Raw genomic sequence first — 19,913 nt, 5'->3', positions numbered from 1 at the left:
GTGTTGAACGGGGACGGAGTTTCCGTCTGGGAAGATGCAAGGGTTCTAGAGGTGGATGGTGGTGAGCGCTGCACAGCAAGTGAATGTGCATCCACAATGTGAATGTCTTAATGCCATTCTTAAGAACGGTTAAAATGGGGGAGAGGCAAAAAAGAAAAAAAAGAATAGTAAAAATGGTATATTTTGTGTTGTATGTACCTTACCACAATTTTCTTAAAGAGGAGAAAATCAGGGCTGGGACTGACAGTGATAAAATGACAGGTCCAAAGCCACTGTTAGACCAGTCAGCACCCAGGGAGCCAGGTAAGCAAGATACACCCTGCTTTTCAGCGTCACTGAGTCACACGGGCTCTGCCCTCATCAGACTGCTCCCCCATCACATGCTGAAGGCCAGATGGGCTGGCAGATATGTCAAAGCAGATATGCCAAAGCTTAAAAACAAGCTTGGGCTCAAGGACAAAAACTCTCAAATCAAAGCCAGTGCCCTGCCCCCAACCTGGCATAGAAAACACACATCATGTTCTACCTCTGCTTGGCAGAATTTGGACTTGGTTTTCAAGATCACAGAACTGGATCTGACTCATTGGCTGGAAAATGAGCTCATATCAGGAAAAGTAAAATTGATGCAAATTTTTAATGAACCGGTACAATTTCTACCAGCCCAACAATTAGATTTTTTTTTTTTTTTTAAGTCAGGGTCTTGCTCTGTCACCCAGGCTGGAGTACAAGAGGCATCATGGCTCACTGCAGTCTTGAACTTCTGTGCTCAAGCAATCCTCCTGCTTCAGCCTCCTGGGGGCTGGGACCACAGGCACATATCATTATATCCAGCTAATTTTATAATTTTTTTTTTTTTTTCATATAGAGACAAGATCTCACTATGTTTCCCAGGCTGAAATTACCAATCTTTGTAAACTCTTCACAGAAAATCAAGTGTAGGAGATTTTTCCCTTTCAAGTACCCTCAATTGAGATGCTGAATAGATAGACATGGATATTCCAGACATATAAAACCACCACTACACTATCTTATTTTTCTCCAAATAGCATATTTTTATTTCAAAATATTCACAAAGTTAAGAAAAAGTACAGTACGAATAACTTTTTGCATTCAACCATTTGAGTGAGGACCTGATGCTCCATCACCCCCCAAATACTTTTTGTAGTTGCTATTTCCTACAAATAAGGACTGTCTCTCACATAATAATAATGTAACCATCAAAAGTAGAAAACGCATTGATACATGACTACCATGTAATTATGATTTCTTTTTTAAAAAAAAAAATGGGATATAAATAGTAAGAGAAGGTACTGGGACTTATTTTCTTCTTTTTGTCTATTTTCTAAATTTTCTGCAATAAATTCTACTTTTTTAATGAAGCCAAAACCCGAGCTCATGCTGGGATTCCGCTGTCAAACACGCTATCTCACTTAAATCCTAAGGCCAACCTCAGGAGATAGCCAGGGCTGTTCCCTTGACTGCCAGCATTTCATGAACGAGGACGCAGGGACCCTGAGGATGCAGAGCCTCCTGAGTCGAACTAGAAAGAACTGCTATCTGAAGGAGTTTCTCGGGCACCATTCCCTGCTGTACATAGCCAGAGAGGTTTGTAAATATAAAAAGGAAGGGGGTGGGGACAAGAACAGAGGAAGAAAACAGGAAGCCCCGCTTGGCAGCAGCTGGAGGTGGACATCGCCCCCCTCACCATCAGGAAGGTGAGAGGAACATTCGCACACAAACAAGCTCATCCATCTGGCCTGAGCAGCCCATCCTCCACAGAGATGAAATGTGACATCCATGCCCTGCCTCAGCCTTTGAACATCCTTCCAGTTCCTTTGCTATTGACCAACAAGGTCCCTTGGGGTTGAGGGGTAGGAGTTAGGTTAGGAATCTAACCTTTTCTACCCTGCTTCTTCCTGCCCACCTGCAAGAAGGAAGGAGATTACGGGGAGGGCTTGCAGGCATAAAGCCAGGCAGGACGCTCTCAACATTCATCTTCATCTTCGGCTCTACCCATTAAGAGTGACTCACTCATCCCCAGGACCTGGGCATCATCTGATTCGACCAGATGACTCAGTGCCTTGCCCAAGGGACTCAGTAATTGTCCTATTGTCCTCACTGGCCAAGAGAAGGGATGAAGAGATGGAGAGGAGCCACCATCCACTGCTTCCCAACAGACTAGGAGCCTCCCAGCCAGCTCCCTCCTACCTCTTTTGCCATCAAAGAAGATTTGGGGTGCAGAAGAACAGGGAGTGGTGTGAAATCCGCTTCAGGATGTGTCACAGCCAGCTGGGGACCCACCTGCTAAATGGGATTTGAATGAACCCAACCCAGACAAGGCTGGATTTGCCAGTCATGCCACTCTCCATCTGCTTACCTAGCTACCGGGTGGGAAAGAGGCTGTAAGTAAAGGAGCAACGGAGAGGAAAAGCTCATGACTTCAAGGGAGGGCAGGGGAGGAACCTCTGGTCTGTGGGCGGCTCCCCAACATCATTCACTAGTTTGTTCATTTATTGATTTATACGGTATTTGCGCACCTTCTGTATAATGGCATTGCAGACCTGGTAAGGAGCCAAACGAATGAAACTCTCTGCCCTTGTGGAGCTTCACTTACTGTAAACAAGTAAATTATAACAGGTCAGATGGGGAGAAGTCCCACAGGGAAAAAGGGAAGCAAGGCATGGGGGTTGGGGCTGGCAGGGATGGTGGGCTGGGAATTACCATTTTAAATGTTAGCCTGAGAAGGCCTCATGGATAAAGGGACATTTGAGCAGAAACCTGAAGGAGATGAGGAATCAGGCTATGAAAATACCAGGGTTAGGACACCACCAAACAGAGGAACAGGCAAGTCCAAAGACCTGAGGCGGGAGCACGTTTCACATCAGCACAGCCAAGGGAGCGACCTGAATCAGAGGACCAGCCTCGAGAAACCCCGACACAAAGCCCCCTAGAGCCATCTCTGCCCCTAAACCTGAACTTGGGGACCAGGCAAGGGAAACTTAAGGTAGAGAAGCCGCTTCCGCAACTCCAATGGGATGCTTTAACAGACCATCCTTCAATCATTCTGCAGCATGGGCACATGGCCTGCTTTTAATAGACACACGTGGGCTAAATGGCATCACAGAAGCATAAATCCCCATGTTAAAGACTTTCAGGACAGGAGGTTTTCTGAATTCCTCGATATTTATCCAATGTTTAAATTAAATCCTTAGAAGCTTCTCCTCAAACCTAACCTGAAACCTCCAAACTTCTGTTTCAGGTCAAGAATGATACAACCTCAGCCTACAGTGGGTAGGACACATCCTCAACTTGGGGGGGCATCTCAAAGATTGATGCAACATGGACACTTTGGAGGGGGAATGCCTCAGCGTGCTGGAATCTGTAGGAATTGGAAAGTCCTTTTTGGAGAAGGGTTTCTTCTCCCGAGAACGCTAGAAGCCTGGGCAGGGCCCAGCTGGAAGTGGAGAAAGGGAGTGGCTGCTGCTCAAGGCTTGTACAGACCAACGAGCCATCAGAACTTTGAAGTGTACAGTCCAGTGCACCAGGCCAGGGAAGGAAGAAGGGTTTTGGACAGCCACTCTGTCTAGGAATAAAGGCAACATATCTGGCAAGGTCCAACCAGAAATTTCAGCTCAGGGTTCAGAGCACAAAACCCAAACACACAGACAGGATCTTGGTAGAACTCCCAAAACAACAAGGGGCTCCCTTGAAGAGAAATTTGAGAGATGCATGGAGAGAGGGAAAAGAAGAGGAATGGTTAAGTCCTGGCCTCATTCTCTATGGGTCTATCTTAATATATTCCTAGATTTCTAGGACTTAATTTCCAAAGGGTCCATCCTACTGATATCTCCCCTACAGTGCACAACATGCTGTGCACATACACAGTAGGTGCTCAGAAACTTTGCGTTGTTGTTGTTAATTTTTTCGTTTTTTTTTTTTTTTTTTTTTTTTTTCTGAGACATACTTGTGCTCTGTCACCCAGGCTGGAGTGCAGTGGCACAATCTCAGCTCACTGCAACCTCCACCTCCTAGGTTCAAGCGATTCTCATGCCTCTGCCTCCCGAGTAGCTGGGATTACAGGTGCCCACCACCACACCCAGCTAATTGTTGTATGTTTAGAAGAGAGGGGTTTCAACATGTTGGCCAGGCTGATCCCGAACTCCTGACCTCCAGTGATCTGCCCACCAAGTGATCAGCTTCCCGGAGTGCTGGGATTACGGGTGTGAGCCACCATGCCCAGCCTCACTAAGCATCTTCTTACAACTGGACACTTTTGAAGGCAGCATCTTCTATCGTGTCATAAACAGACCACAGGGACAGCACTGGGTCATTCGCTAGTGAACTACAATTTGGACGAACTGCTTAGATCTTCTTGGGAAATCTGAACTCTCATCTCAAGAGGCATCACAGGGTTGGTGATTCACATGAGCTCTCTAATTGGGAAACCCAAGCGGGCTGAGGAAGGTGAATACAGCCCCCAGCCCAGGGCCTGCCACACAGCAGGTACCAGTAACTATTGGGGGCTCTTTACCTTCCCCGTTCACAGGGCGTGGCTATCAGAGGCTGCAGGTGACACAAGTGGCACATCACGTCACACAGCAGCCAAAGGAAGACCAACTCCTAAACCAGAACCCATTTCCAAGCAGCCCCCAGCAATCGCCTGATCACAGCTCCCCTCCGCCACTCCCCTTCCAGTCTGTTTCACCGCTTCTTATTTGGGCTCTCAGGACAAAGAACCAAAGTTTCAGCAGGACAATGGCCACAGAAGTCAGAATTCGCTAAGGAGTGTATAAGAACTCACCTACCAAATCTTAAAAAGGGAAAAAAAAAAAAGAGAGAGAGAGAGAGAGAACCAATGTTTCAAGAGAAGCAGAAGGCTAAACACTCCCAAGAGTGAGGCAAACGCGAGGGAGGAAGCGCATCTTCCTACTGCTGACTGACAGGTTGTCATTAGGAGCGGAGGAGGAACACATTCTGGACATGTCCCCGTAAGCACACCCAGCCCCAACTCAGGGAGCACCCACTTGCAGGGTCATCCAAATGCCAGCACTCACACCCTATTAATAGTGTCGAGCATTGAAATGAAGCAGATTGCGGTGGGGTGGGTCACTGCAGATAAGACATATAGGACTCAAGCTTCTGGCCTTCAGCAGGAGATACAGAGTCAAAGTCACCCTCAAAACTGAGGGGTAGGGAGGCTTGAGGGAGTGGAGACATCTACAGGGCTATCTTACCTGCCTCGCCACCCTCCGTGCCTCCCAGTAGGGCTTGGAGTCTTCCACAGCTTTGCCAATTTTCTTCACCAGTTCGTCCAGTTTCACCGTTGCTTCAACCAGAACAGAGCGGAACTTCTGACGAGCATCCTGCAGCCAGGGGAAACCGAGGAAACACAGTTCAGGCTTAAGAAGGGATCTGCAAACACCTACTGGACCTAGACAAAAACACCAACAAAGGACTTTACCCAACATACAGACCTCTAAAGTAGCACCTGTATAAGACAGTGTCTAGAGCAGCACCGCCCAAAAGAGCTTCCTGCCATGGCGGAAACGTCCTGTGCTCTGCACTGTGCAGTGCGGCGGCCACCAGCCACGTGTGGCTACTGAGCACTTGGAACTGGCTGGTGTGACTGAGGAAAGGAGTTTTTAGTTTAGTTAGTTTTAATCAGGCCGGGCGTGTTAGCTCAAGCCTGTAATCCCAGCACTTTGGGAGGCTTAGGCAGGCGGATCACTTGAGGTCAGGAGTTGGATACCAGCCTGGCCAACGTGGCAAAACCCCATCTCCACTAAAAATACAAAAATTAGCCAGGCGTGGTGTCAGGCACTGTAGTCCCAACCACTCAGGAGGCTGGGGCACAAGAATCTCTTGAACCCAGGAGACAGAGCTTGTGGTGAGCCGAGATCATGCCCCTGTACTGTAGCCTGGGTGACAAAGCACGACTCTGTCTCAAAATAAAAAAGTTTAGTGAGTAACAACGCAAAGTTTCTGAGCACCTACTGTGTATGTGCACAGCATGTTGTGCACTATGGGGAGATATCGGTAGGATGGACACTTTGGAAATTAAGCCTGTCTCTGCTAAAAATAAAAAAATTAGTCGGGCACGGTGGGGGGCACCTGTAATCTCAGCTACTGAGGAGGCTGAGGCAGGACAATCATTTGATTCAGGAGGCAGAGCTTGCAGTGAGCCGAGATCGTGCCACTGCACTCCAGCCTGGGTGACAGAGTGAGACACTGTCTCAAAAAAAATAATAATAATTCCTTCATTATATTTAAAATTTTTTAATTAACATGGCTAGCAACTACTATATTGGATAGCATGGTATAGATTAAAAAGCTTTGTCCAGGACCTCTGGACAGCATGTTGTCAAAGCTCAGGATTTTAATCAGAGACATGGATTCAACACTGACTAAACATCTTTCTGGGGAAGAATGTCCAGCCGCCTCTGGCAGCTTCAGTCCAAACGATGCTGTCAATGTTAAACACTGAGTGCAAATTTATTTATTTATTTATTTATTTACCACATCCCAGACCTGGTCCTGGGCCTTAGGCGTGGCCCTGTCTCCAGGGCACTTACAGCCTGGTAGGTGAGGTAGGTATTACAGTCCATTCCAGAAAAGTCAGTGACAAGGTAGGAATGGTCCAGGCGCCATGGAACTCAGCAGGGAAGAATGGCACCAGACCATGTATCAGAGGGAGAGTCACAGGAAACTTCCAGAGGAGTACTATCTAAACAAAAGTCCAAAGCAAGAATATGAATTCGGGGGAGGGAAGAAAAATACTGAGTTCCAAGCAGGCAGCAGAGCCTGTGTCCAGATAAGAGGGGAATGGGAACAGCATGGTGTTTGCAAGAAACTGAAGGAGGCCGGAGGTCTGGAACGTGGAGAATGGCAAGAGATAAGGGGTGGCCATCCATCCTGGCGACAGCAACTAGTAACTTGGACCTTGACAGGAGTTAGGAAGGCAAAGGAGGACTGTGTAAGGCTTAATCATGTTGTAAAAGTCAAGAAACCAGATACAAGAAGTATGAGAGAAAAAAAAAAAAGTTAAATAAGTTAGTCCCAGGTCTGGGAAGACCTATTAGGAGGGATCAGGTCAGTGACTCAAACCCTACATCCCCTCTACCTCTCCCTCAGGCATCTGCCTGACAAAGCCACACCTAGGGGAGGGAGGGACACATGCATAAGTTTTTTAAAAAAGGGAAATGGAGGCCAGGCACGGTGGATCACGCCTGTAATCCCAGTACTTTGGGAGGCCAAGGCGGCTGGATCACCTGAGGTCAAGAGTTCGAGACCAGCCTGACCAACACAGAGAAACCCCGTCTCTACTAAAAATACAAAATTAGCCGGGCATGGTGGCACATGCCTGTAATCCTCAGCCTCAGGAAGCTGAGGCAGGAGAATCGCTTGAACCTGGGAGGCAGAGGTTGCAGTGAGCCAAGATCGCTCCATTGCACTCCATCCTGGACAACAAGAGCTAAACTCTGTCTCAAAAAAAAAAGGAAAATGGCCAGGCACAGTGGCTCACACCTGTCTTCCCAACACTTTGGGAGGCCCAGGTGGGAGGATCGCTTGAGACCAGGAGTTCAAGACCAGGCTGGAGGATATAGTAAGACCCTGTCTCTATAAAACACAAAACTAGCGGCCAGGTGCAGTGGCTCACGCCTGTAATCCCAGCACTTTGGGAGGCCGACGTGGGCAGTTCACGAGGTCAGGAGATGGAGACCATCCTGGCTAACAAGGTGAAACCCCGTTTCCACTAAAAATACAAAAAAATTAGCCAGGTGTGGTGACAGATGCCTGTCATTCCAGCTCCTTGGGAGGCTGAGGCAGGAGAATGGCATGAACCCAGGAGGCAGAGCTTGCAGTGAGCCGAGATGGCGCCACTGCACTCCAGCCTGGGCAACAGAGTGAGACTCTGTCTCAAAAAAAAAAAAAAAACCTAGCTGGGCATGGTGGCCTGTGCCTACAGCCAGGGCGGGAAGATCGCTTAAGCCTAGAAGGTTGAGGCCACAGTGAGCCGAGATCACACCACCGCATTCCAGCCTGGACGACAGACCCCGTCTCAAAACAAAACGAGAAGAGAAGAGAAGAAAAAGGAAAAGAAAGAAAAGAAAAGAAAAGAAAAGAAAAGAAAAGAAAAGGGGAAGTGGATATTCCAAAGGAACAACACATGATCACGAGCTATGGGGCTGGAGACTCAACACCCACCTGCTGGTAAAACACATGTTCTATTGGCTAGAGTAACTATCGGAGAAATGTTATTTTATTTTTTTTGAGACAGAGTCTCGCTCTGTCACGCAGGCTGGAATGCAGTGGTGTGATCTCAGCTCACTATAACCTCTGCCTCCCAGGTACAAGCAATTCTTGTGCCTCAGCCTCCCAAGTAGCTGGAACTACAGGTGTGCGCCACCACACCCAGCTAATTTTTTTTTTTTCCGTATTTTTAGTAGAGATGAGGTGTCACATGTTGTCCAGGTTGGTCTCAAACTCCTGGCCTCAAGTAATTTACCTGCCTAGGCCTCCCAAGGTGCTGGGATTACAGGCGTGAGCCACTGCACCTAGCCAAAATTATATTTCTAAACATGCAATTGCAGCAGTCTCATGGGGGTAGAGGAGGCTCTGATCAGTTCTAATGCATCCCATCATCCCAAGCTGCGGGCTTGCTGGATGGGTTTGAAAATGCCACCGGCATTCCAAAATATGAGGGTAAAAGCTCTGCCTCCCATGGGAGCGCCTCAGCTCCCGAGGCTGGATCCCACATCCAACACAGGCTTTGCCCCCTTTCCCCTGGTTCTGTGCCATCATCATCATCCTGATTTCCTCTGCCTTCTCCCTTATCAGACCAGGCTTAGGGTCATCCGCTGCAGCTTCTACAGGCAGAAAACAAGACTAGACTTGTTCCTCCGGGGGAAGTGCCCAGGGAATAGAGAAGCCCCACAGAGCTTCTACAGGACTTGGTTTCCAGCAAGTGGGAAGCAGCATGCTGTCAAAGCCCAGGATTTTAATCAGAAACAGAGATTTGATGCTGACTAAAGTTCCTTCTGCAAGGCCCTAAAAGCAGGGCCTTCTCTATGAACCATTTGTATTACTTATGAAATTGTTACTTTCCATCCCATAGGGAGGTCTCTTAGAAGGAATCAAGGAGAATACAAATGTAAAACATTTAACAATTTCTGGGCACACAGTCAGTGCTCAATAAATGTATACAATTTTTCCTCCTGGTATAAAAAGAGACCCCGAGACCCTATTAAAAACTACCCAGGGAGTTTCCCGGAGACAAGGGCACGGCGGACATAATAACCTGTTACACTGTGCAGGCAGCCGCTTTGCAAGATGCACTCGCATGCATGACCACATCCTCACGGTCACCTCCTTGGTGGTGGGCAGTGCCAGTGCTATCCACATTCACACCACTAAGAAAACTGAGGGCCAGATTGGTCAGCGTGTGGCCTGCGGCAGGTCACATCATCCCCCACGCCTACTCTGTTAAATGAGAACTGGGCCCCAAAGCAGTGGCCTATGGGCCAATAAGCTTAGTGCATTTGGCTGGTATGCTGTGCAGTAAATGTCAGGGAAAATTCACATTAAAAAAAAAAAAAGTGAATTCTCAAATTTTTAGTTTAAAGAAAGAAAAATAGCTAGGAGTAAAGCAGAAGGTGCCCCCTTAGGCAGGGGTTACCCTCCTCTCCAGTCCCTACCACTCTGGTGCCTGAATCACTCATTCAGGTTCCCTGCCCAGTGGCTAAAGACATCTGATCTGCCAAGAGCTCTTTAGGGCACTGGTGAATACAACCCACCAACACTGCCTTTGTGGAGAAAGAAGGATGGATACAGGGCACAGACTGACTGACTGCTATGTGGCAGGCATTACTGTCAGTGCTTTAACCCCACCAATTTGTGCAATCGCTAACAATCCTAACAGGTAGGTGCCATTGTTGTTATTCACATTTTACAAACGAGGAAATAAAGGCAAGGAGAAGAAAGGTAACTTGCCCAAGGTCACAGAGCTGGGAAATGGCAGAGCAACAATTAAAGTCAAGCAGTGCTAAGACTACTTACACACATTGAGCAACAGACACACGGCTGAGAAGGCCACCCAACCCAAGTCAGACATGAAGAAAGGGGATTCCACCAGAGAGAGAAGGGGGTCATTCGACCCTCCAGCATGGACAGGCTGGCCTGGTAGGGGCTGGAGCCAGGAAGCCTCCTGGGCCATATAAACGCATCTGAACTTCATCCCATGAGCAATGGGAGACCATGGCATGGTGTGGGAAAGGGGAGATTATTTCTTGTTTCTTTCTTTGCAGAAGATTTTCTGGTGCTAGTTCATCACTGAAATCCTGTCTCCCTCTGCTATTCTCTATTTGCCATTTCTCTTCCTTTGGCCATCAATCATATCTCAAAATTGAACCTTTTAACCTGGTTCTGTGTGGTGGGTTTTCTTCCCACAGGGTTACTTAAGTCTCAAGTAATTTATTTCCAATGCACCCTTTGTCAGAAATAATTAAAGAACACATTCTATCACAAAAAGGAAACATAATCATAGTTTACTAGATGGCTCAATTGTGAATAGCACTTACCTAGCTGCAATAAGGTAATCAAATACTGACCACAATGGATTCTGTTGAGAGGACAGGAGATGGGAAAGGTCCGAGACAGGGGGTGAAAAGAGACAAAACCTCATCTTCCACAGCAGGATGTCAACAGATAGTCACCCAAACGAAAAAGATCAAGAAGTAGTCACACAGTACATACTACTTGGTCATAGAAGTAAATACCTCCATCAGCTAAAATATATTAAACTAATACAGTTAACTGTCTAGGGGAGGAAAAACAGGGGTAAGATGGGCGAATGGGATAGTATAGGGCTTTTTGTTTGCTTTATTTTGTGTTTTTGTTTTTTGGGGGTTTTTTGGGTTTTCATTTTCACTTGATCTTAGCCGAAAGACCGAGAAGCGATGGGGTTTTTGTTTTCTTAAGAGACAGAGTCCTGCTATGAGGCCCAGGCTATTCACAGGCATGATCATATCACACTGTGGCTTCAAACTCCTGGGCTCAAGGGATCCTCCTGCCCCTCCCAAGTAGTTGGAACTACAAGTGCAGAACACCCTGCCTGGTTTTTTGTTTTCAACTGTAAAATACCATAGATTTTTCTAAGCAGGGGCATGACCTGATCAAATTTAGGTTTTACAAAATTGTCACCTGGGTGCAGAGTATGTTAAAAGACCCCTCGGGTGATTCTGATGGGCAGGTTCAGGGCCCGCCAGTCTGACCGATGCCCTTTTTGTGACTATCTGTGTTAAGTGTGTGACCATCAAAGGGTATTAAATCCAGAAGACTCGATTTGACATCAGCGTTTCCTTCTATAAATGAGGTTGTGCTGCCAGGAATTATGCATGACTGGCTGACCTCCAACCACCAACAAGCCTATTCATCAAAGATGCATTGAAAGTAAACACAAAGCCAGTCCCCGCCCCCGCCCCCCATCCCTGTAAGAAAAAGCCCACCCAGCTGTTACCATTCCACTGAGGGTCACAGCCACTTGGGTAACAATTCCCAAAAGTACTGAGGTACGAAAATCTTTCCTATCCCCAGCATTACAGCCCTAATATTCCTTGGTCCTCACCCCCACCTCTCAGTCCCTAGTGATGTGACAGGGCCTGGCCACAGTCATACTCCTAGCCACAGTGATTGTTCTATGAGCAGGGGCGATAGACGTGACCCATCACAACCAATGAGACTTCATTTTGGGACCTTTCTGAAACTGTCAGAGGAACTTTCTTCCACTGAGATGTTTAAGAGGATGGAATGAAAGCCTACAGCAGACAGCAGCCATCTTGGCACCATGAGGGGAGAGCCTGACAGAGAAGAAAGAAGGGAAGGAGATCCCTAGGAGGTCCCAGTGGCACTTTGAGCCTCTGGACCCAGCAACGCCTTACAATCTACCCCTATACTCCTCTTCCCTGAGCCAAGACAGGCCCCCTTCCACTATCATTCTATTTTGTTCAAGCTAGCTAAAATTGTATTGCTGTCACTTGTAGTTGAATTAAGCTTTAAACATGCGATTGAAAGATACACCTTACGGAAGCCATATTAGCATAGGAAAGCAAGGGCCAACCAACCCACATTCTTATTTTGTTTTTTGTTTTTTTTTTTTTTTGAGACGGAGTCTCGCTCTGTCGCCCAGACTGGAGTGCAGTGGCCGCCTCCAGGGTTTACGCCATTCTCCTGCCTCAGCCTCCCGAGTAGCGGGGACTACAGGTGCCCGCCACCTCACCGGCTAGTTTTTTGTATTTTTTAATAGAGATGGGGTTTCACCATGTTAGCCAGGATGGTCTCAATCTCCTGACCTCGTGATCCGCCCGTCTCGGTCTCCCCAAGTGCTGGGATTACAGGCTTGAGCCACTGCGCCCGGCCCCAACCCACATTCTGTAGCATGGCAAAGCACTATAATTAAATACAGTTCGCTGGAGGGCTTCTGCCCCTGACAGTAAAGCCATGTGTATAAGGAGCAGAGTCTGTGGAATTTAGTTCAACCTAGCTTTTATAAAGCATTTCTTTAGATACATCTTAAAGCTACCTTGCCACAATTGAACTTGGGCTTTTTGTCTTGTTTCTTACAGAAAAGACTTGACCGTGATTCTTTGTCTCCTGCAATTACAAGCAAATGTGTTTTCCAAGATCAAAGTGGGGGTGGCTTCGGGAATGTCCAGAGAGAAGAGTAAGCTGACTGCTTTCCCTGCAGGAAATGAGCCATGGAGAGGAGTGGCTCAAAAGTACAAGCTTATCTGAGAGAGCGAGCAGATCTTCCACCAGTCAAGAAAAAGAATCCATTTACCATCCCAGGGCTATTTACCAGGGGAGTTTTTAGATCAGCACTTGAAAGAGTTCTCAAACAGTTCCCTCTGCTTGGAGGAGGCCTCAGCTCTTCAAATCTGAAAATTGTGTTTCATCCATTAGGTGACTCAGACTGAAGGTAATTTATTCAAGCAAAGAATTGCTGGAGGTGGCAGAGTCTCCCTGTTTGACTGTGTCAGTGTGTCAGACACACAGCCCTGTGTCAGATAAGAGCTCAAGCTAAACCACACCAGCCAGCACCCGTACACACTGGAAGCAGCATGCAGGTTGAACATGCAGCACACAGGATAAGTCCCTGTTTTCTGGCCAATCGCTCACCTGCTCACCTCAATTACCTTGCCTGGAAACTGAGAATCGTGGCTTTGCCTCTTCACAGTGTCCCCAGAATTAAGTGAGATAAAGATGGAATGGTGGTATTTAAAAAATAACTGTCCTACATGTTAGAGACAACACCGTACTTCAAAAGATCCTTACTAATGCCATTTACAAGTATACCACTTTCAGTTGGCAGAAAGAGGTTTCACAGGCATTATTTGAGACACACAACAACCCTGTAAAACAGCCTCAGCCAGAATTTCCATCCCGAGTTTACAGACAAGAAAACTGGAGGCCAGGTGCGGTGGCTCACTCCTGTAATCCCAGCACTTTGGGAGGCTGCAGGCACATCACCTAAGGTCAGGAGTTCGAGACCAGCCTGGCCAACATGGCAAAACCCCATCTCTACTAAAAACACAAAAATTAGTCGGGCATGGTGGGTGCTTGTAATCCCAGCTACTCGGGAGGCTGAGGCAAGAGAATTGCATGAACCCAGGAGGTGGAGTTCGCAGTGAGCTGAGATCACGCCACTGCACCCCAGCCTGGTGACAGATACTCTGTCTCAAAAAAAAGAAAAACAAAAGAAAACTGGAGCCCTGGAGTTCCAGGTGACCTAATCTCTTTGCATAAGGTCACAGGACTAGTAAGTGTCAAGTGTTAGACGAAAGCAGACATCTTCAGTATTTTTTGTTCTTTGTTTTTTGAGACAGGATCCTTCTCTGTTACCCAAGCTGGATGCAGTGTCGCAATCATGGCTCACTGCAGCCTCCACCTCCTGGGCTCAAGCAATGCCCCTACCTCAGCCTCCCAAGTCGCTGGGACTACAGGCACGTACGACCACACCCGGCTAATTTTTAAATTTTTTGTAGAGATGAGGTCTTACTGTGTTGCCCAGGCTGGTCTCAAACTCCTGGGCTCAAGCAATTCTCCTGCCTCGGCCTCCCAAACTGTTGTGATTACAGGCGTGAGCCACTGCGACCGGCCATCTTCAGTCTTCTAGTCCAGTGTGCCAGTCACTTCACCAGTGGTTCTCAGAGGGTGGTCTGGGGAAACCACTGGTGGGGGTGGGGCACCTGGAAACCTTTTCAAGGAGTCTGCAAGATGGAAGCCATTTTCATTAATAAAGACTTGCCATTTTCACTGTTATTCTCTTACGAGTGTTCAGTAGAGTCTTCCAGAAGCTACCTGACAGTGACACGGCAAGAAATGACATGAAATGCAGAAGGAGGTGAGAGAATCAGCTTTTCTATTAAAGCCAGACATTAAAGAGACTTGCGAAAGTACGTAAAACAATTACTCTTTCGTTAAATTTTTTGTTTGGAAAAATTGTCCTTTTTCATAAAATATATTATTTTTGTTAACATGTAATAGGCTGATTGTCATTTTAATGAATATAGACCTTTGAAATAAATGTCTTTTGATTTCTATATGGCGAATATTAATACTATCCACAAAAATGAAGCTCTCTGGGGTACTCAGTGATTACCAAGAACGTGAAGGAGGACCTGTAGCCAAGAAGTTTCCAGTGTGCTGCATGCACCTGCCCTCGGGCCTGCTCTACATAGACCCCTCTTGAACCAAAGACAAGAGTGTACTTTCAGTAAGAATGAAGCAGTTGTTCCTTCTCAGATCTTGTTTAAATGCTTCTGATTTTGTCAGGGAGAAAGACTCCATTTGGTACCACAATGTCTTCAGCACCTGAATACATTTGCTAATCTCTTTCTTAAAGAAAAGGGAAGCTAGTCCAGGCTCAGAGCCTTCCATAAAGAGGGGAATCTGCTAGAATTTGATAAGAACTGTAAATCCACCGGAAACAACATAACATTACTCTGAAAGTCATAAGCTGTACCCTGACAAGGTGGGCACTCCCTATGTATATATTATTCTTTAAAAAAACACCTGCTTAAAAAATGTATTTTCCTTTGATGGTTTTCCATGTATAGTAAGGATATTTCCTTTTCAAACTGAAGTAAGGCTGGGCGCAGTGGCTCATGCCTGTAATCCTAGCACTTTGGGAGGCCAAGGTGGGTGGATCACCTGAGGTCAGGAGTTTAAGACCAGGCTGGCCAACATGGTGAAACCCCGTCTCTACTAAAAATACAAAAAAATATATATATATATACAAAAAAAAATAGCCAGGCATGGTGGCGGGCACCTATAATCCCAGCTACTCGTGAGGCTGAAGCAGGAGAATCGTTTGAATCTGGGAGGCAGAGGCTGCAGTGAGCCGAGATCATGCCATTGTACTCCAGCCTGGGCAACAAGAGCGAAACTCCGTCTCAAAAAAAAAAAACCTAAAGTAAAAACATGAACCAATTTAAAAGACAACATGGAATAAATAGCACACGCAGTCCTAGAATATGGCAAAAATGATGGCAGCAGCAGTAAAATAACTGGAATTAGGGAAATCCAGCCCTAGAACGATGGGAAAGTCTCCATTAGCAGGAACATACTAGAATTCTATGATAAAAGGCACTATGAAGACATCCTGACTTACTGGCCAGTAGTAAAGGTACCTGAAATGTTCCATTCACTATCACTTTTAACGGCAAAACCACAATTACTTTTGCACCAACCTTATACCAATCATGCTTTCTTTTCACCCATCCAATCTATTCTCTAAGAGCACTTGTGGCAGCTACTAGAACACACAAAGAAACCACTTTAAATAGCGCTTGGGTGAAAAGGGAGCAAGCGCTCTCCAGCACTGGCTGATGGAACTTCTGTGATGATGACATGTGCTACATCTGTGCCATCCAACACAGAAGCCACAGCCACTTGTGGCCAAGCAAACACTCGAAATGTGGCTGGCGCAACTAAGTGTTGTATTTTATTTAACTTCAAGGGGCCAGGCGCGGTGGCTTACACCTGTAATCCCAGCACTTTGGGAGGCCACAGTGGGAGGATCTCCTGAGTTTAGGAGTTTGAGACCAGGCTGGGCAACATAACGAAACCCCATCTCAACTAAAAATGCATAAATTAACCTGGTGTGGCAGTACATGCCTAGAGTCCCAACTACACAGGAGGCTGAGGCAGGGGGACTGCTTGACCCCGGATGGTCAAGGCTGCAGTGAGCCAGGATGGTGCCACTGTACTCCAGCCTGGGTGACAGAGCGAGACTCTATCTCAAAAAATAAGAACTTAATTAACTTAGTGATTTTTTTTTTAATTATTTTCTGGGATGGAGTCTCACTCTGTCACCAGGGCTGGAGTGCAGTGGCGCGATCTCGGCTCACTGCAACCTCCGCCTTCCAGGTTCAACAGACTTAATGATAATTTAAATAGCACAGCACAGGCCTAGCCCTAGACCATTCCCTGCCTTGAGAGATCCTGCCATGCTTTTTGGGGGCCTCAGGATGCCTTCCCTCCTGCCTCTGTCTGGTTTTTCTTCTTAGCCCCAGCTCCCACTGTGAGGGGCTTTCATAGCCCTGAGGGCCAGAGCAAGTTGATTCTACCTTAAGAATTCTGTAGCAGAGACAGAAGCACAAAGACTACACCAGGGCAGAGTGGGGGCCCAAGAGAGCCAAACCAGAAAGACCGAGGCAGGAGGATACAGGAGCCGGGAAGAAGCAGAGGTAGAGAGCAGGGGTACGGATGAAGACCACCGGGGAGCTGGAGCCAACCACAACACTCCTGCTCACAGCACAGGCCCAATTCCACAGCAGTCGGTGTCATCCAACTATAAGACCCAGGTGAAACAGCCCCAAGGTGACAAATACAAATGGAATAGGAAGAACACACCAGGATTTTCAAGTTGGGGAGAACTTCAAGATCACTGCTGGAAACCAGGGACCTAATTCCCCTTCCCCTGAGTCCTTTTCTTTTCCCATCTCAGGCCCTGATCGACTTCAGGAGTAGGGGCCCCTTAGTGTGTTGACCAGACCTGCCACTTCCTTCTGTGAGGACTTGCCACTGTGTTTCCAATACAAGACTCCCTCTCTCAGGAATCAGAACAGAGGAAACCAGAAGAGGGAGAGACAGACAAAAACAGAGGTGAGAGACAGAGAAAAGCAAATGTGGAGAGAACCATGAGGTGGCACAGGAGGGGCGGTGAGAGGTGACCTGGGCTCCTGATTCCAATCCTGTGACAACACAGTCATATGATGTATCAATCTAACAGGACACTTTTGAGAATAAGGAGAGGCACTATTAATAACTGTGCTGGGACCACAGGCATCCACCAAGACTGCCAGGGCCAGCTGAGACATGTGTTTTCCCTATGCATCAGAGCCAGTGACACTTCCCCTCCCTTGAGTTCCATGAGACTCCTACAACCTTTCAGAAAATCCTCCCTTTAATGTAAGCTATTTGAGTGGGTTGTGGAACAAAACGCAGGATAGCCTAACCCCAGCTTGGGCATCACCCAGCTCCAGACCCTCTGGGCAAGCCCTGTGCATTCAACAACTTTGACAAGGCCAGATCCTATTTCTTCACTCCAACCCTTTCCAAGGCATCACACTGCCTGTCCTTATCTGAACCACCAAGAGGTTCCTTTCACTAAGAGGACAGAGACGAACAAAATATAGGGGTCATCATGGTTTTCTCCTTCCAGTTTCCCTCCCCTGAGGTTAACAAGGGTCTTGGACCCTTTTAAGGCCTAAGTAGAACCAATTCCCTCCTAGACAGAAAGGGTCTGGTTTAGAGCCCTGATCTAACTATAAAGTGTTTCTAAACAAGCAGGTGAGCACCCAGTTCCACCTCCCAGAACATCGCAGGCCTCCTTTCAATCCTTGGCCTGTGTTGTGATTCCATAACCAAAGGGAAGTGCTGCCATTTGGAGGCTGAGTTAAGGCAAATGGCTCTTTAACTTTTTAGTTTAAAATAATTTCAAACTTGGAAAAAATGACGGTAAGATACAGATGCCATGCCCCTTTACCCTGGAATATTTTGGGTGTATATTTCCTAAAGATGAGGCCATCCACTTATATAACCAGAGTACAATAATCAAAATCAGAAAATTAACATTGGTACAATGCTATTAATCTGGTCTACAACTTTCTCCAAATTGCATCAACTGTCCCACCAATGTCTTTTATAATAAAGGGCAAAAATTGTTTTCCTGGTCCAAGATCCAATCTAAGAGTCACACATGGCATTTTGTTATCTAACATTCTTTCATCTGGAACAGTTCTTCAGTCTTTGTCTTTCATAGCCTCGATTTTTAAATAATATGAGCCAGATATTTTGTAGAACGTCATTTGGAAAAGACTCCCCTTTTTTTTTTTTTTTGAGACAGAGTCTAACTTTGTCACCCAGGCTGGAGTACAGTGGCGCAATCTCGGCTCACTACAAACTCCGCCTCCCAGGTTCAAGTGGTTCTCCTGTCTCAGCCTCCTGAGTAGCTAGGATTACAGGCACCATGACCGGCTAATTTTGTATTTTTAGTAGAAATGGGATTGGTTTGAGACCAAGTTGGTCAGGCTGGTCTCAAACTCCTGACCTCATGATCTGCTGGCCTCAGCCTCCCAAAGTGCTGGGATTACAGGTGTGAACCACCATGCCCGGCCAAGACTTGCTTTCAATTCATCTTTTTTGTTGATGTTACTTAGGCACCAGAATGGAATTGAACCAATTACCAAAAAATGTTTAAAATAGCCCAAGGTAGATCCTTTTGGAGTTCGTAAGTGTGCTGATCGGGTGTTCACGTGCACGTGTCAGATATGCCATCCTCGAATTTTGTTATGATGTGAGCACATTACTCATCTGATATGAAATGGAAAAAAAAATAGCCCAAGGTACAAATCTCCACGAACAAAGGAAAAAACTCATGAGCCCTTTAAACGTGCAAGCAAGCACAGGGGTCAGTACTACAAGGCCCGGGAGGATGGACCAAAGCTACATGACAACCCTGCATGCACATAAGCAAGGAAGCTCTCATGCACACAGCTAGAAAGACTGGTGGAACCCCAGTAATTTTTCATTTATGGCCAAACACATGTTCTTAAATCCACAGTATTCTTTGAGTAAGAGGATGCAGAAATGCTGAAACAGCAGTGTTTTACCAAATTCAACCACAAAAGCACTATTTCCATGTTGACGCCAGGAGGCTTCACATATTTCCTCAACTGCAAGACCCACAATGTTCTTCAAAAATTCACAATCATTACATTTCAGACAGATTACACTATTGATGTGCATGTCTATTGGGGCTGATGTTTCAACCACCACCCAAGCTGTTATGAAATACAAGGTCCACTTTATAATTAGCACAAGTCTTAGAATCAGGGCGATATGGTGAGTTCATAGCCCAGCCTCGGAGAGCTCTGGAGATCAGTTAGTGTAGCCTACACAGGAATCACACATCCACCCACCACAGCATTCCAGGCAAGCTGGCTGGCTGACATCTGCTGGCTTTTAGATAACCTCCTCCTGCCTTCAGCTAATCAAAATGTTAAGAAAGGAGAGCACAGGATGCAAAAGAGCCAAAGTCAAAGTCGACGGCTGTAACTTTAGAGACACAGGAGAAACGACCAGAAGGAACAGCTAAAAACATCATTTCATCAGAATAGAACTAGGGGTGCGGGGGAGTGAGGTAGAGGACTTTCATTTTGCATTATAACTTATCAGGGACTCTTTTAAAAAAACTACGTCCAAGTATTGTTTCAACAAAAATGAAATTTTAAGTCTATGACAGCATAGATTGACTACAGAGCTTTTGCATTTCCTCAACTGTCAAGACCGAAGGTGGTTCATAATTTATTCAACATGTGGCTAGATCAGAATGGAGATCCCAAACAATATCG

The 19,913-nt window shown here is 46.5% G+C and overlaps 1 protein-coding gene and 1 non-coding gene across 2 annotated transcripts in view; one reads left to right on the top strand and one right to left on the bottom strand.

Moving 5' to 3' along the window:
- Nucleotides 1–19,913, bottom strand: part of SH3BP5 (SH3 domain binding protein 5) — a 76,436-nt gene that overhangs the window by 41,496 nt on the left and 15,027 nt on the right. Inside the window, exon 3 of the mRNA XM_010356049.2 lies at nt 5,235–5,363. Within this exon, the coding sequence (XP_010354351.1) occupies nt 5,235–5,363 (129 nt within the window). The remainder of the gene's footprint in view (nt 1–5,234; nt 5,364–19,913) is intronic.
- Nucleotides 18,776–18,879, top strand: LOC115892249. The gene has a single exon (XR_004052141.1). It is a non-coding gene; the product is annotated as a small nucleolar RNA U13 (small nucleolar RNA).

This window comes from Rhinopithecus roxellana, chromosome 1 (genome assembly GCF_007565055.1).
Source record: "Rhinopithecus roxellana isolate Shanxi Qingling chromosome 1, ASM756505v1, whole genome shotgun sequence".
In the NCBI taxonomy this organism is placed as follows: Eukaryota; Metazoa; Chordata; class Mammalia; order Primates; family Cercopithecidae; genus Rhinopithecus; species Rhinopithecus roxellana.
Note: the sequence above shows the minus strand (reverse complement) of the source record. Positions and strands in the feature narration are given on the sequence as shown.